At 39.2% G+C, this 14477-nt stretch overlaps 3 protein-coding genes across 3 annotated transcripts in view; 1 reads left to right on the top strand and 2 right to left on the bottom strand.

Moving 5' to 3' along the window:
* The window catches only part of LOC140941701 (uncharacterized), a 30659-nt gene extending 30522 nt beyond the window's left edge, over positions 1-137 (bottom strand). Inside the window, exon 1 of the mRNA XM_073390713.1 lies at positions 1-137. This exon is cut by the window's left edge and continues 222 nt beyond it. The gene's annotated coding sequence lies outside the window, so the exon portion shown is untranslated.
* A 1588-nt stretch (positions 138-1725) lies between these two features.
* On the bottom strand, positions 1726-3857 carry LOC140941746 (uncharacterized). The gene is made up of 2 exons (XM_073390758.1): positions 3672-3857; positions 1726-2167 (listed from the first exon to the last, which is right to left on the bottom strand). The coding sequence occupies exons 1-2, from the start codon at positions 3855-3857 to the stop codon at positions 1757-1759; spliced, it is 597 nt and encodes a 198-aa protein (XP_073246859.1). The 3' UTR covers positions 1726-1756.
* Positions 3858-3945: 88 nt separating this feature from the next.
* Positions 3946-12807, top strand: LOC140941172 (P2X receptor E-like). The gene is made up of 7 exons (XM_073390147.1): positions 3946-4147; positions 5808-5925; positions 7147-7306; positions 8244-8408; positions 10123-10323; positions 10943-11124; positions 12582-12807. The coding sequence occupies exons 1-7, from the start codon at positions 4010-4012 to the stop codon at positions 12752-12754; spliced, it is 1137 nt and encodes a 378-aa protein (XP_073246248.1). The 5' UTR covers positions 3946-4009; the 3' UTR covers positions 12755-12807.
* Positions 12808-14477: the final 1670 nt, after the last annotated feature.

The following is a 14477-nucleotide window of genomic DNA, read 5'->3' on the forward strand; positions in this document are numbered from 1 at the left end:
ATTACAGGAGAAAAGCTGTTGAGGAAGATAAGCAAGTATCAGGTTTTGAAATAATTAACGTCAAGTAGGTACTTAAGCTTATTAAACGCAGAAAAGTAATCATAGATGAGCAAGAAAAACAATGGCGGTAATCACTTTCACTTCGTGACTTCTTCTTGCATGATTCTCCTTGTAGCCGTCCTAAAATTAATACTGCCCGTGATAAAGCTGACAGCTCCTCATGAATTTATAAAAACTGATGATTTTGAGTGAAGATCAAGCTTAACACATGCTAGCAGTGACAATTTGAACACAAATAACAAAAGTGAATCGCCGCGGAGACAGAAAGTTCGGCCCCAGGTTACCCTCGGGCAGTTATACGTCCTCTTCATTAGGGGTGGAGGAGGTGGAGGGGTTGTGGAGGGGCGGGGGGAGAGGAGGGGAGCGAGTTTTGGGCTGTGATTGCTGATATAATACATAAATTCATCAGGCACTTTATACACCTTAGCTGTTTTCTTGTAAGAAAAGAGCGACAAAAAATAATAATAATAAAAACGTTTCCACAGGTTAACCAGAGTTTTGTTGGCCATTGGAATACATTAAAGGAGGGGCCAAAAAGCCACTGAATTTTTGTACATAAATCACCCACAAAGTCTTACTTAGGCACTGAAAATTTCTGCTGAGACTTTCTGCGGTTCTTGCAAAAGCAACTGTTGACACTGTAATGTGGAAGGTTTAAGTCAGTGCTGTCAACTCTCCCAGATAATCCGGGAGATTCTCGATTTTGAACCGTTTCTCCCGGTCTCCAGATTAGAGTCTGAATTCTCCCAGATAATTGCCGAAGTTTGCAATTTCTTGTAGATTCGACTTTATGACAATGAAATTTCAAATATTTTCGTTGTTTCAGCTATTTATAAACTTTTAATATTGAACGTTTCCTCAGAAGACCAAAAGAAACTCCGGTATGCCATTGAAATACAAGCAAGAATGTGATTGGTGGGAAGTAAACCAATCAGGTCAAATGAGACAATTCCAACAACATCTTTTCCACCTTTCTTTGAGCACTAATTACATGTACGTCACGTTTCGTGCATAATGATGACATCAAGTGTTGATCCCTGCCATTTTGTACTCAATTTTTATTGACTACATATAAGGCAGAACACCTCTCCCGGTCGGTTGGTCCCAGTGGTGTCCATCTTAGAAAGAGCTGATCGTATAAATAGCTGTGCATAGTGAATTGTAGCTTATGTTCATGATTTTTTTAACATTTTATTTCTATGTTTATCTAAGATAGTTAAGGACTGATGTATATACCATAAATTATATAGAGGATATTACACGGTGGCGCAAAGATATGAATTTTATTTTCGAGCGGCAAAACAATATTTTACGAACGAGCCCAGTGAGTGAGTAAAATATTGTTTTTGCCACAAGAAAATAAAATTCATATCTTCAAGCCGCCGTGTAATGTTCTTTTTATTATATAGACAAAATGACATCGATAAGATATTAGAGGGAAATTACCAAAATTACGTCATCGATAAACTCACGTGTGAGATTATGGAAAATAAACCACTCGGGTCCCGGATGTAGTTGTTTTTATGAATTTTTTGAGTGGTATATTTTCCAGTAAAACACTCGTGTCTATATAATAAATATTTATATTTATAACAACATAGCTCTCCTTTTTTCTTCTGTTAGTTTTCTACAAATAAATATATTCACCATTATAAACATTTTTTCCACTTAAATTGCATGTAATATGCACTCTATATTATTCTCCTCCAACTTTCCTTGATTGCTTGCGTGCTGCCAGTTTAATGAGTTCTTGATCAGGAGTTTCATATGCAAGAATAACTTCATCCCGTTTGTTTACAGGAGTTACTAATTGAGGGGTTTGAAAAAGAAAATGAGCCCTCTGTAGTTCTTTAAGTCTGAGTCTTTGTGATCTCCTACAAGATAATTCTCTCAGTGAATCAGCGTTTTTTCCTTCTGTTTCTGTGAGTTGCTTCTCGTTTTCAAATTGCAAAATTTCAAACAAATGTTTAGCTGAACTTGTTTCCTTGCCTGTGCCCTTTGTTCCTTTGGCATTTTTCGTTTTACCTCTGCCTGATTTCTTCCTTGGCCCTAGTAGAGCCAAAAGGGTTTCATCACCCTCCAACTGTGTTGGAAACTGAGGAGATACCTGCAAAAAAGAGTTGATCAAACTATATGAAGCATATTCAAGGAAGTTTCCCTGGGAGGAAACGAGTAATTGCCGGTGAAAGGCTAATGAAGATATGCCACTGGATGGGGTCGCATTTTCACAACAGGAGTAACTATAATGGGGTTGCATTTTCAATAGAGTAAGTAGAATGGGGTCACACCTTTTTAAGATTAATTTGGGGAGCAGGAAGATTCTTGTAAGTTGGGATTGAAAAATGGGAAGACTCATGGTTAAAAAAGTGACAGAAAGTATTAAACTACGTTGGGATTGTGAAAATTACCAAGATTTAACCAAAAGTAAGTAAGATGGGGTCTATAATTCAGGCCATAGCAGATCTGATAATGGAGTAAATATCCAGAAAAAATTGACCCAAGTACCTCCCCCATGGTAGTTTCTTTAAATGGTTCCCAGACCTGACAGCCCCACGTTTTTACCTAGTAAGCTGTAGACAATCTCCATAGCATTTTTTTTTTCAATCTTACTGCCTCATTGGCTGGAAGTCTAGGTCTCAGTTACCTCAAGTGGTGTATTTGAAATATTGGAAGGGTGAGGTGGTGGTACTCCCAATGTCAACTGATGGATATGATCAAAGGATTTTTTGGGGGTTTAAAATTTGATCCGGGGATTTTTTTGGGTAGGAATATTTGATAAGGATCCTTTTGGGTGGCTTGATTTATGTAAGGATTTTTTGGGGTATTCAGAACAATCTGAAGACTCATGGTAGTGCCCATGTATATATCCTTGAGCGTAGTTCTCCAAATAAGGTACAACCAAACTTGTTTTCCAGCTAAAATTTTTTAAACGCATTACATAGTATCTGTTTCATGAAATGCATTATATACAAGTGAACAATAGTCTGCAAAGTCCCAGGGTGTATACAACACTTCAATTCATTGATGTCTCATTTATAAATTGCATTTATTGCCTGGCTTTTAATATCGTCACTGGAATATTCTCTTTTGTTGTAGTAAATTCTTGATCGCTCTCACTTTTGACTCATTGGCTTAAAATGTGAGGTTCCCTGGAACATTCACTTTTCCTTTTATGCTTTCTGGAAATTATTACAGGCTCCGAAATTCGGCATGGCATTTTTGGGGTGTTTAATCTTTGGTCCAGGGATTTCTTTGGGTTTTGTTGGAAGCCCTACGGATTTTTGGGGGTTTCAGTTTTTGCCCCTATTCAATCATCCCCATCACTTGAAATTCGGAGTACCCCAAACACCCCTCACCCTTCCCCTAGGATGCAGACTCCCACTTCTAGTTATAGACATAAGCTTCTGTCATAAATAGAGACATCCAAGAGGGTAACTGGAAATCAATGGAGAGCCCGATCACACGAGCTTTCCATATTGTGCTCTAAACGAGAGAAGAGATAAGAGCGCCGCTGAAACTGACCTAATCACCGGTGCAGAATATGTGAACTTAATTAAGCTTATATCATATCAGACACCCGGAGGGGACTTTTGATCGGAGAGCTAGCATACCCATTTCTTCGCTTCTTCGTCATCTACAGGGAAGGATTCCGCCATAAAAGGTCTTCGAGCGGCTTGAACAGGAGTGCAATAGTATTTACGGCCATCCAGAGGGCTTTCAATAAAATCTAACGGTGGTTTTAGATGCGTCGTCGAATCTTTCCGCTTGCGTCTCTTTTTACGATCTCGTTCCGCCATCTTTGAAGTTCAAAAATTCTGCCACTCATGATATGACCGCTGTATCAAAAGAGCAAGGGCTCAAAATTCACCGCTGACCAGCGAGGGGCTACTTCCGGTCTTGAGGTCCGTACAAAGCTGGTAGCAGATCTTTCCGAATCTTTGTCTTTGCAATGTCTTTTCTTCATTACATTACCTTCAAGCTGGTTGTAATAAGGGATAAAAGAATTGGCTCGATATACTACACTTTGGCAGCTGTCATCGTCCTCTACACTCTGGCCGAAATATTTCTTAAGAAAGGTTATCTGGAGGTGAGAATAGTTGAATCGAAACAGTACTACATATATGTATCATTCTAGAATATTGCTTCCTTTCATTTCTAGTTTTTACAAAGAAAAAAAGAGAAGAGAATTCTGGTTTTGTAAGATGTTGAACTGTGCAAGTCACTTTCCGCTAACGTTTTATTACCCTAAAGAGAAACCATATTTCATCATTGCATTATCATCATCATCCTGATCATGATCACCATCATCATCATCATCAACATCGTCATCATCATCATTGTCATCATCAATGTCTTTGCTGTCGTCAACACCATCATCCTGGCTTCCATTTTTGTCATCATCGCCATTACACAGTATAACTGTATTTTAAATATTATGGGATGTTAATTTTTTAATTTTTTATCTGCACTCTTCCCTCCCTTCTCAGCCACACCTTTGTCAGAACAGTCCAACAAATAAACCTTTGTACAAGTTTTCATTCCTGTAGCATGTTTCATTTTGAAAATACAACAATTTGAACTTCCTAGTTTTCACAGTGCATGACACCAAAAAAGGAATGCTTTCTCGTTGAAAAACAGTCTCTCCTCTTGGTTTTCAGCAGTATAACCATTTCAAGTATTAGAAGATATGTTTATGTGCACGTGTGCTGGTTCTCAAGGGAAAGAAAGAGCTTTTATAAAAAAAACGATCTCCAGAAGTTTTTGTTGATTTCCGGCAGCCATATTTGTGGACCAAAATGGTACACCAATATGGCATCTCCATACAAAGCTCTACAAATGTGTGTGGGGCGTTTTGGCAAATAACTCAGAAGCTGTGTGCCAGAAAGACCTGAGACTTGGGCAAATTGTTTATATATTAGTCTTTTATAACATTTCATTTTATTGACTTCTTCCACTGGACGGTTTCCAATACTTTTTTGTTTCGTGACAGTGAAAATGATCTATACTGAACTCCCCTTTTCAAAAACCTACAGTCCTAATATGGGAAGGGTAGATGCAGATGCCTGTATGTGTATAAGATAATATAGCTTCCTTATCTAGGGGTGTAACATCCATATCTGACTTATAACTATATATAATAATTCTGATAATTTGCGTCTCTGGCCTTTTTTTTCCGTAAAAACTGTACCTTACCAACAACATTATGTGTAAAATAAACAACTTATAACTACTGTGTATTCCTGTGTATTAATTTGCGGAAAATGTCCTGCAGAAAAGGCTGGACATGGCATTTCCAAGACCCTAAATTTCAGAATTTTCTGGGGGAGCATGCCCCCATACCCTGTGAGGTTGGGCTGCCTTTGGCTCTACAACTTTTCTTCCCTGCATGCGTACACCTTCAATATCTCATGCTACGCCCCTGCCATCATTATCATCAGTTCCACTATTATTATCATGATCGTGAATCACTTCATTATCATTATATTGCTAATAATAGTGTCATGAGTACTACCATAAAAGTTACCATTACTATTACACCTGTTGTTTGGGAAAAGGAAAACAGTCAATAAAAATTATGGTTGTTTCAATATTCTAGTCAAATTTTGCAGATCCTGCTGTGTCCATTTTAAAACACTGAATGAATATCTTGAAGTCTTGATTATTTTTTACCACAGCTAAAATTTTAGAACTCAATCAGACCTGACACTGGACACTGATTTTGTTCTTATTCTGAAATTTGGTTTTAGTTTGATACATCACCAGAAGCCACTATGAGATTCCTTCTCTCAGACCCTAAGGAGGATGATGCAAGCAATAGTGAACAGACATCTCGGATGAGCAATTTAAGCTACTGTTGTACCAAAGGTGTGGTATACTAAATCTATAAAATGCAGTACTGCATTGCCATTTGACATGCTGCATCATACTCATCAGTACAAGTGTCCATATAATCTCTACATACATGTACATGTTGACTCAGAGGTCCATGTATTGGCTACTATTATTTTTTTTATAGCAAACAGTAGTTAACTGCCATTAACCCATGACAGGGTAAAAGTTGTTCTTTAATAGACACAGACTTACATTGCATGACTTTAACCTGATACCTTGAATTATATAATATAGTACATAGCAAAAAGTTCATCACCGGAATCAGATCAAGAATGGCTATTTCAATTTGGAACAGCTCAGCCATTCTTCCTGCCCGACTCAGCGAGGATGTTTTCCTTTGGAAAAAGACATTCAAATGCCAAACTTGTGATGTACTAACTAATTACAAATGGAATGGAAGAATAATTCTTCCATTCCATTTATAATTTAGTTAGTTATTGATTATGGAAAACTAAATATGATATAATTTGTGCATCACATGCTTCTAATTTATCATACTTTTCATCAAAATATTTTGCCATTTCTGATTGGCTCCAGTCCGCTTGCTAATTCTTCATAACCAACAGGCACTAACCATATTTGGAAGATGTGAGCAATATACCAACAATTCAATGGTATAATTATTTGATTGGAAATGAGACTGCATAAGCAATAGACTATCGATCAACTTCATTTCCAGGAGTTGTCACCAAGCGGTTTATTCATGAGTTAACTAAAAAAATGGCATTCATGGCTATCCGACAAAGAAATAGCTGAATGTCTGACTAAAAGTAGATGGAAAAATTCCAAGAATACGCAAAACATATTGCTCAATGGATCTTATCTACCTTCAGCAGAGGCCTTCAGCCTTAGTGGATAACATCCTACTCAGCCTCATTCAATAATTGCTAAATATCATATTGCCTACAGAAAACTTTGAAAGGCACGTGATAATTAAATAGAGCTTTTCAAAACCACTTCAGAGACGATTGAGAGACAAACTCTCACCTCACCTCTCAAAATAATACTTTCATCTCGCAAGAGACATTAAAATTATTGTTTTGCAAAGTATGTGTTTATAACAACCTTGACTACTAAGTTTAAAATATCAAACAACAGGGATAGATTACTCTGACGTATTTGGGTCAGTCAAAAAAAATAATGGCTTATAAATAATTGTTTTGTACCCGACATATGGCAAATGACAAATTTTAGGTGAACCAACCAAGATGTGTACACCGTGCCAGGTTTTGGATGCTCGAGAATTGTCGTGGCCAGTAGAGTCTCGCACAATCAGTTTAACGACGTTTGCAAAAGATCGATGGCAAACAAGAAACACCTCTCTGGACATTATTTCAGAGTTTAAAACAGTAAGGTACCAGTAACTTAAATTGTTGATCTACACACCGTTCTTTTTACAGCTAAAGACAATAAGCTAAAGTGTGGGGGTAACTGGCAATTTTCTCTATACGTTTATACTCTTGATCAGGCATCATTTTAAAGAGAGTTTGTTAAATTCACAGTTAATTATTATGATGGTTAGCAAATTTCGTAAACACTTGTAATGGAATTTTAAACACTTTGCAGGAATTTTATGGATTTCAAACAAAGGTCTAGCTTGTTTCTTGTTTTCTCGGCCTTTGTCACGGTCTACCATTTACCACCCTTAATAATATTATTTGTTTCCATAAAATATCCTTACCTGCATACCTTGGAATGTCATTTGAAATTTCAAGTAATAATTAGAGGAAGGGGGAGGGGCTGAGGACCAAAGTTTTTAAAGGAAAGTAATATACAGTTGAACCTCCATGTGCAACCACCTCCCATAAGCGACCGCCAATCCAAAACACCAAAATTTTCGCAGTTAAAACGTTACAGTTGGAACCTCTAGTAAACGACCACCTCCTGTAAGTGACCGCGAATACTTTTGGAGCCTGACAGTTAATGATTTTCCATTGTTTTTAATCTCTTGTCAGCGACCACCTGACGCATTCTGTGATCCCTATGTCCGCTGTGTGCACTATGCTACTAAGAATATACGAAGAACTTTAGTGACAACATGGAACTACACATGGCGTAACTTTAAAGACATTCATTGCATGCAATGAATATCTTCCATTAAGTAGATTTGTCTAGACTTCTTCGCGGAAGAGATCCCCTGTGGTTTGATTTGGATTTTTTTATAACTCTCCAGAGGGGTGAAGAATAGAAACCAAAGAAAACCTCTGTTGGGGGTAGTATGGATTTTATTTGACTGGAACAACACATCAATTACATCATTGCTTATACACTGTATATCGTTTTTGTTTCAGAGAAAAAATGTATTTCACAGCTCAGCCAGAGTCAATGATGATTAAAATTGAACATGCAGTGTTAGCAACAAAATTTTCAGGAGGAAAGAAGGGAAACAGCATGGCAGCTTCACAAAGAAATATGAAGGGATTCCTCTGCGGTCTGAACGGAACTATTCTAAGAAGGCAAAGTAACTAGTTCCTTCATCTTTGCTGAAATCATTTGTGTTCATGCACATTATACAGGCCACTCTGCACATTTTATTTAAGACAAAGTCAAACTTACACGCACTTATATAGTTTGACCAAATTTGTATGTTAAAAGATGCATTGTTTGGATGGACAATATCAATGACAACAGTATTTGCTTCAATTCATTTACAGTAAACTGCACTACAGTTTCCTTGCAATTAAAGCTATTTTAAAAATTTAGTGATTCTATTTACCAAACAAATAAGGAAAATTCTCATTGCGTCTTATTACTTTTTTTGGTACCCCTAAAGGGCGGCAGTAAGAGTCACACACGTGAGGATCTCACCTGCGTGCCTGGAAAGAACACATTTTCAGGAAACAAAACCGACTGTTTGCAGTTAAACGATTACCGTATTTCCTCGAAAGCTCGCTCGGGCGCTTATTGAAAATTTCAGATAAAAGGAGAGGCACTTATTAGAAGGAGAACGGTTAATCGGGGGCTGGGGGGGGGGAGGCGCTTATAAAGTTTTCCTTTCGATGAACTGTAACTTTATTTTGGCTAAATGTAAAATAGAAAAACAAAAACTACAACATTATCCGAGCAAACGTGTATTCAATACTTTATTTGTCTTTCGTTTGGTAACCAAGCGTACCACAGTCCCATTACACACCTTGCACACAGTTGGATCAGTATGAATGTTGTAATTGAAGCTTAAAAATGTATAGGTATAGGAGAAGTAGCAACCTTGCATCCCTACTATTAATAGGAAGTTTAAGCAACAACGATGGCGACGGCCATGAGAACGGCAAAAAAAGCAGTAGGTTTAGATTGACAAAACAACAACTTTGCACGTGCATCACGCTTTTTTGTACATTTCCTCGCCGTCGTTGCCCTACTACGACGTGAAACTGCGTAATTTCACGTTTTGTGGAGGACGTAAACGCAAGAAAACTACCCTTTTTTTTTTCTTTTCATGAACTTTGATACAGTCCCGTAGAATCCAACTCCAGTCAAATTCGCCAACATTTGACAATTGAAATTGAACGAGATAGAGTAAACGCGATAAAGTTTGAAGCATCGCGAATACACTTTTTAACTGACGTTTTCGTTGGCGCGTTTATTCCAATTTGCTGAAAATTACAAATGTAGGCGAATTTGCCTGGGGTTGATTCTTGAGGACCGCACTCAAGTTTAGAGAGAGAAAAAGAGATTCGTCGTCGCCTGTTTACGTCCGCCATTAAACTTTTAATTAGGCATTTTCAAGTCGTAGTCGTGCGTAAAGAAATGTACAAAAAAGCGTGATGCACGTGCAAAGTTGTTGTTTTGCGCAATAAACCTATTGCTTTTTTGACGTCCTCGTTGCCGTGGCCGTCGTCGTTGCTAAAGCTCCCTATTGCTTAAGCTCTCTATTAACGAAGTGAGGGGGAAGGGGAAGCACGCTTATTCGAGAGGGGCGCTTCTTTGATATTTTGACCTTGGTGTTGGGCGTTGATTTGGTGGGAGGGCGCTTAGTAGAGCGTGGGCGCTTTTTCGAGGAAATATTGTATGAGATCATAGTACCTTCTAGTGATTTACATTCAAAACTGCTAGCAAAGATCGTCCCTTCACTTCCAGGTGGTGCATGGTCCCTTTATGAAACAGGGAGGTCCGAACATGTGCACTCAATAAATAGTCTGACTCATCTTTGTGTTCCCTCTGCTTCCACAGCCTTTCAAATGAGGACAATGGTCCTAGAGGCAGAGCAGACAAGTTTACTGTGCAGGAAATTCTTCACGCCGCAGGAGTAGAAACTTTGGATGAGCCATCTGATGCTCTTAATGCCAAGGGAAAACCTTTTCGCCGCCATGGGATTGTTCTGCACGTGGCTGTCAATTATCAAAACTCCGACTCCAGTTTTCTTGGAACCGGGTATGGGTTTTCAAGTATTCTCACTTGTTTCATTTCGTAGCCCGAGAAAACCGCCGACAATTTTGCGATGCCACCGCTGATTTCCCGCGAAATGACGTCTGAGAAACGAGGGCAGAAATTCCATACTGATGACGTGTCAGTACCCAGATCTGGGTAGTGCTTCTGATTGGTTGAAGCAAATCTCCCACGCGGAGTTGACTAATCAGAAGCACTACTCAGATCTAGGTATTGACACGTCATCAGTATGGTTTTTCTGCCCTCGTTTCTCAAATGTCATTTCGCGCGGAAACCAGTGGTAGCGTCGCGAAATGTCGGGTGTTTAGTTAGACTATTCATTTCGTTCACTGTTCACTCTAAAATCCGGATCCCTTGTCAGTGGAACTTGGCCTCCGGATTCCAATCGATTGATCTGAATTACGGATCCCAAAACATAGGATTCCGGATTTCACAAGCAAATATTCCTGGATTTCGGAATCCGAATCACCTTACGTGGGCCAAGAGGTTAGCTCTTGGAACAACCTAGCTTTTTTCCCAAAATGGGTAATTCATAGGTCATGTTTTATCTTGTATCGTTTTTTCAAGAACTTATAACATTATCTGTGTGGCTTTTATTTTGTAGAGATATAACATATTCTTACCATGTGAGGCGGATTCCGTATGCAGACTACAGAGTTAACGAGGTCATTCCTGTGCTTAGTGAAAAGGATTTTACAGACTCCAGTCAAATGGGACGTCAAGAGAAACGGCTGTTTAGAAAACGCTATGGGATCAAAATAGAATTCCATCAAACCGGTCGATTAGGTGTGTGAGGAATTATTATTTTTTTTTTTTCCCTGATGTATGGTGGGTTTCTTTGTTACGTCACCAGGAAGGGCAAACTACGAATAATTACAGAAGCATGAGCGTAGTAAAAAAAAGAATATTATCTCTTGGCGCAATTTGAGGAAGCGCTGTTACACGCGGCAGGCGGGTTTCACTGTTGTTTCTCACGGGCTATTAATAACACGCGCCTTGCCTTGTCCGGTTTGTGTCTCGTGGCTCCAACCATACACAAACGTCTTGAGACACTTTTGCATTTGTAGGGCTTTTTTCAATTCAGACATGTTTAACCCCTGTCCCCACGCTACAAACAACGTTGGACGAGTCTATCGAGAATTTCTTCCGAGTTTAACTAACATTGTACAACGTAGGGGAGGGAGAACTGCAAGAAAATTTCGAAAAGGATGGACTGTCTTATGAGGGAAACCAGAATTATCCTAAAAATTATGAAAACTGCATCACTGTCCCAAGGACTTTTGTCCAGTATTGTTGTTACCAAGCCTTCCAGCGTCCATCTGGGAAGCTTGGTACTAGAATCACGCTTGCCAGTCTACTGTCTTCACTGCTCGAAGTCTAGTCGACTGAGGAGATGCCACTCACGCTGTGGAACTTATCTTATGTTTTGTACTTGGGGATGGTTTGCACAAACGACGGAGCCGGAGTCGTAATCGCAAGCATAGAGCTTATGATCTAGTGACAACAGCGTTCCGACTCCGCTTACGACTCCGTCGCTTACGTTCCGCTTATGATCTAGTGAAAACCTGATTGTCGGAGTCGGGAGCAGAAGCGGAATAACTAAACCAATCACATAATTTTCACTAGACCACAAGCGGAACGTAAGCGATGGAGTCCTAAACGGAGTCGGAAGAAATGGGAACGTTATGATTCTTCTGACTCCGATTCCGTCGCGCTTACGACTCCGATTTTTGATTTTCACTAGGTCATAAGCCCTCTTACGACTACACTTACGACTCCGACTACGACTCCGTCGCTAGTGAAAACCAGCCTTTAGTACGCAAGCGGGTAATTTATCCTTAATTTATTGTATAAGCAAGCAACTTTCAGACCTTTCAGAAATCATATGCATTACAAAGTTGACAAAATTTGAGCCCGTGTTAAACAGTAGAAAATATCGCAACTCCACTTTACAAATAACATTCCTGCACACGCACGTTTAGTATACTGTACAACATCTCGAAACAGCCGGTTTCGCCCCCCCATCGCGTTCGCGTCGTTGGAGTTTGACCCCCGAATTAGATCATGATTAGTGTTAAGCGTCTACAGTACTGATTAGAGTTAAGTACTGACTCAAAATGGTTAGCTTCTATTCACTGGTAGGTTTGTTACTCTATTAGGTTAAGTCACGGGTCAACTCCGAGAAGTCGAAACCGGCATAAATACAACATTTTTTGTTAACTGTCTTTTCTTCATTTCCAAAGGTCATTTCTCATTGTCTTCATTATTACTTCGTCTTACATCTGGAGTTGGCTTGTTGACGTTAACAGCAACTGTTGTAGACATTCTAGCGCTGTACATCCTTCCTGATAAAATAAAATACCGAAAATGTGTCTACGAGGAGTCTCCGATATTAGAAATGAAGAAGGAGCAATAACTGGTCTTTATATTAATAAAAATTAGGATAATTTGGTGAAATAAAGTACCAAATAACTTGTCGTTACTACTAATTTTCTCACCCTAGTCTACCCAAAATATTGTTTTAGTCAAAATTAATATGGTTAAAAAAGTTTTGTGAAATTTAGATTTTAAAAATTATTAAAAGTAATTAATTGGCCGATTTCATTTTATGAACAGTTGATAACATATGTTTAAAATGAGTATCTTTTATATGAAACAAATATTGATTCTGCTGCAATTAAGCTTATTGACTCATCTTTATAAAGGACAAGTAAAATCGGCTCATAAAACTGACGGCAACCTAAGCCTGGTTTTTCGGGAATATCCCAGACGATCCGACTGTTTCCTGATCATTCCAGGTTTTGCCGAGTCAGGAGAATCAAAAAGCTTGTCCCAGACGCCATCTTCATTTGTGAGAGCTTAGAAGTTGGAAGACTGTGATCGGCTAGAAACGATCGCCTATCGATCTCCGACAAGCAAAATCTGAGTTTTCGTACGTCGGGAACGATCACCGAGTCCATCGCAGAAATCTGGGAGGTATTCGCCAATTTGTCTCCGACCATGCAGGACGATCGGGATGTAATGTCTACAATTAAGATTTCGACTTTTCATTAGTCGGAAAAGCTGGGGAGCTAGGTCAAGAAAAATTGATCATGCACTGGAATCTTTCTGATATTTGAAAACCAGAATAGGACGTTTTTATGTCTAGCCGGGTTTTTGAAAACGAACTAAGCAAAATGCTCAGTCATTTGAGTGGAAAAGAGCCGAAACTAAGGGAGGTTTTTTGCGTTCGATAAGGCCGAAATCGCAGTGACGAAGGCTGAAAAGGATACCAAGAGGATAATAGCAGTAGCGTGGAGAAAGACAGGAGGAGAAAAGCAAAAAGTAATGTTTGCATTTACGTTTTATGATTGCTACTATGGAGATGTTTTTGGCCCATAAAAACTGCCTGACGGAAGAGAACATTGAGGCGATATAAGAACTTTTTCAAAAATTCGGCTAGAGATACAAAAATCATGTTTTCTTTACTTGCTTCAATTTTCAGTAGTTTTGCACTGTGAAATGCTAAAACAGACGTTTACTAGAATTTTAGCGGGTTGAAGTCTAGCCCCCGTTATGAAGTTTCCCTCCTTCCCTTTCGTGGATGCGCACGTGTTAAGGATGTCAGTTAGTAATCTATTCCCAGTAGACGCTCGCTTAACAAAGGCTTGGGATTTCGAGTCCGCAGGCGAGGAGGCGACAGGACCAACACTCAGGTTCTTTAAATAACCGAGAAGAAAGTGCTGCCTTTGTAATGACATCTGCAAACGGTTAGACTTTTTAGTCTCCTCAGGTAAGGACGAAAAACCGTAGGTCCCTTCTCACAGCACTTACACTTATCTGGTTCTTGTGGGACGTAAAAGAACCCACACCACTGTTCGAAAAGAGTAGGGGACGCAGACCCCGATGGTGTGGTCAACCTACACACATCACATCATTCACATCATGGGTTGGGTGGGTACAGTAAGCTCACAAATGGACTGAGAGCGGCTGCCAGTGGCGCCTCTGTATGCTGACGTCCGAGCTTACCGTTCACATGTTAAAATGTATTGTAGGAGGGCACGTCTGTTGTCCTCTCATCCACGACTCTTCATTTCATTTATTTCATGATAACAGCATAAGAGCAGAGTGTGGTATTTAGCCTATGTTCAGGCTATACC

This window comes from Porites lutea, chromosome 6 (assembly GCF_958299795.1).
Source record: "Porites lutea chromosome 6, jaPorLute2.1, whole genome shotgun sequence".
Lineage (NCBI taxonomy): Eukaryota > Metazoa > Cnidaria > Anthozoa > Scleractinia > Poritidae > Porites > Porites lutea.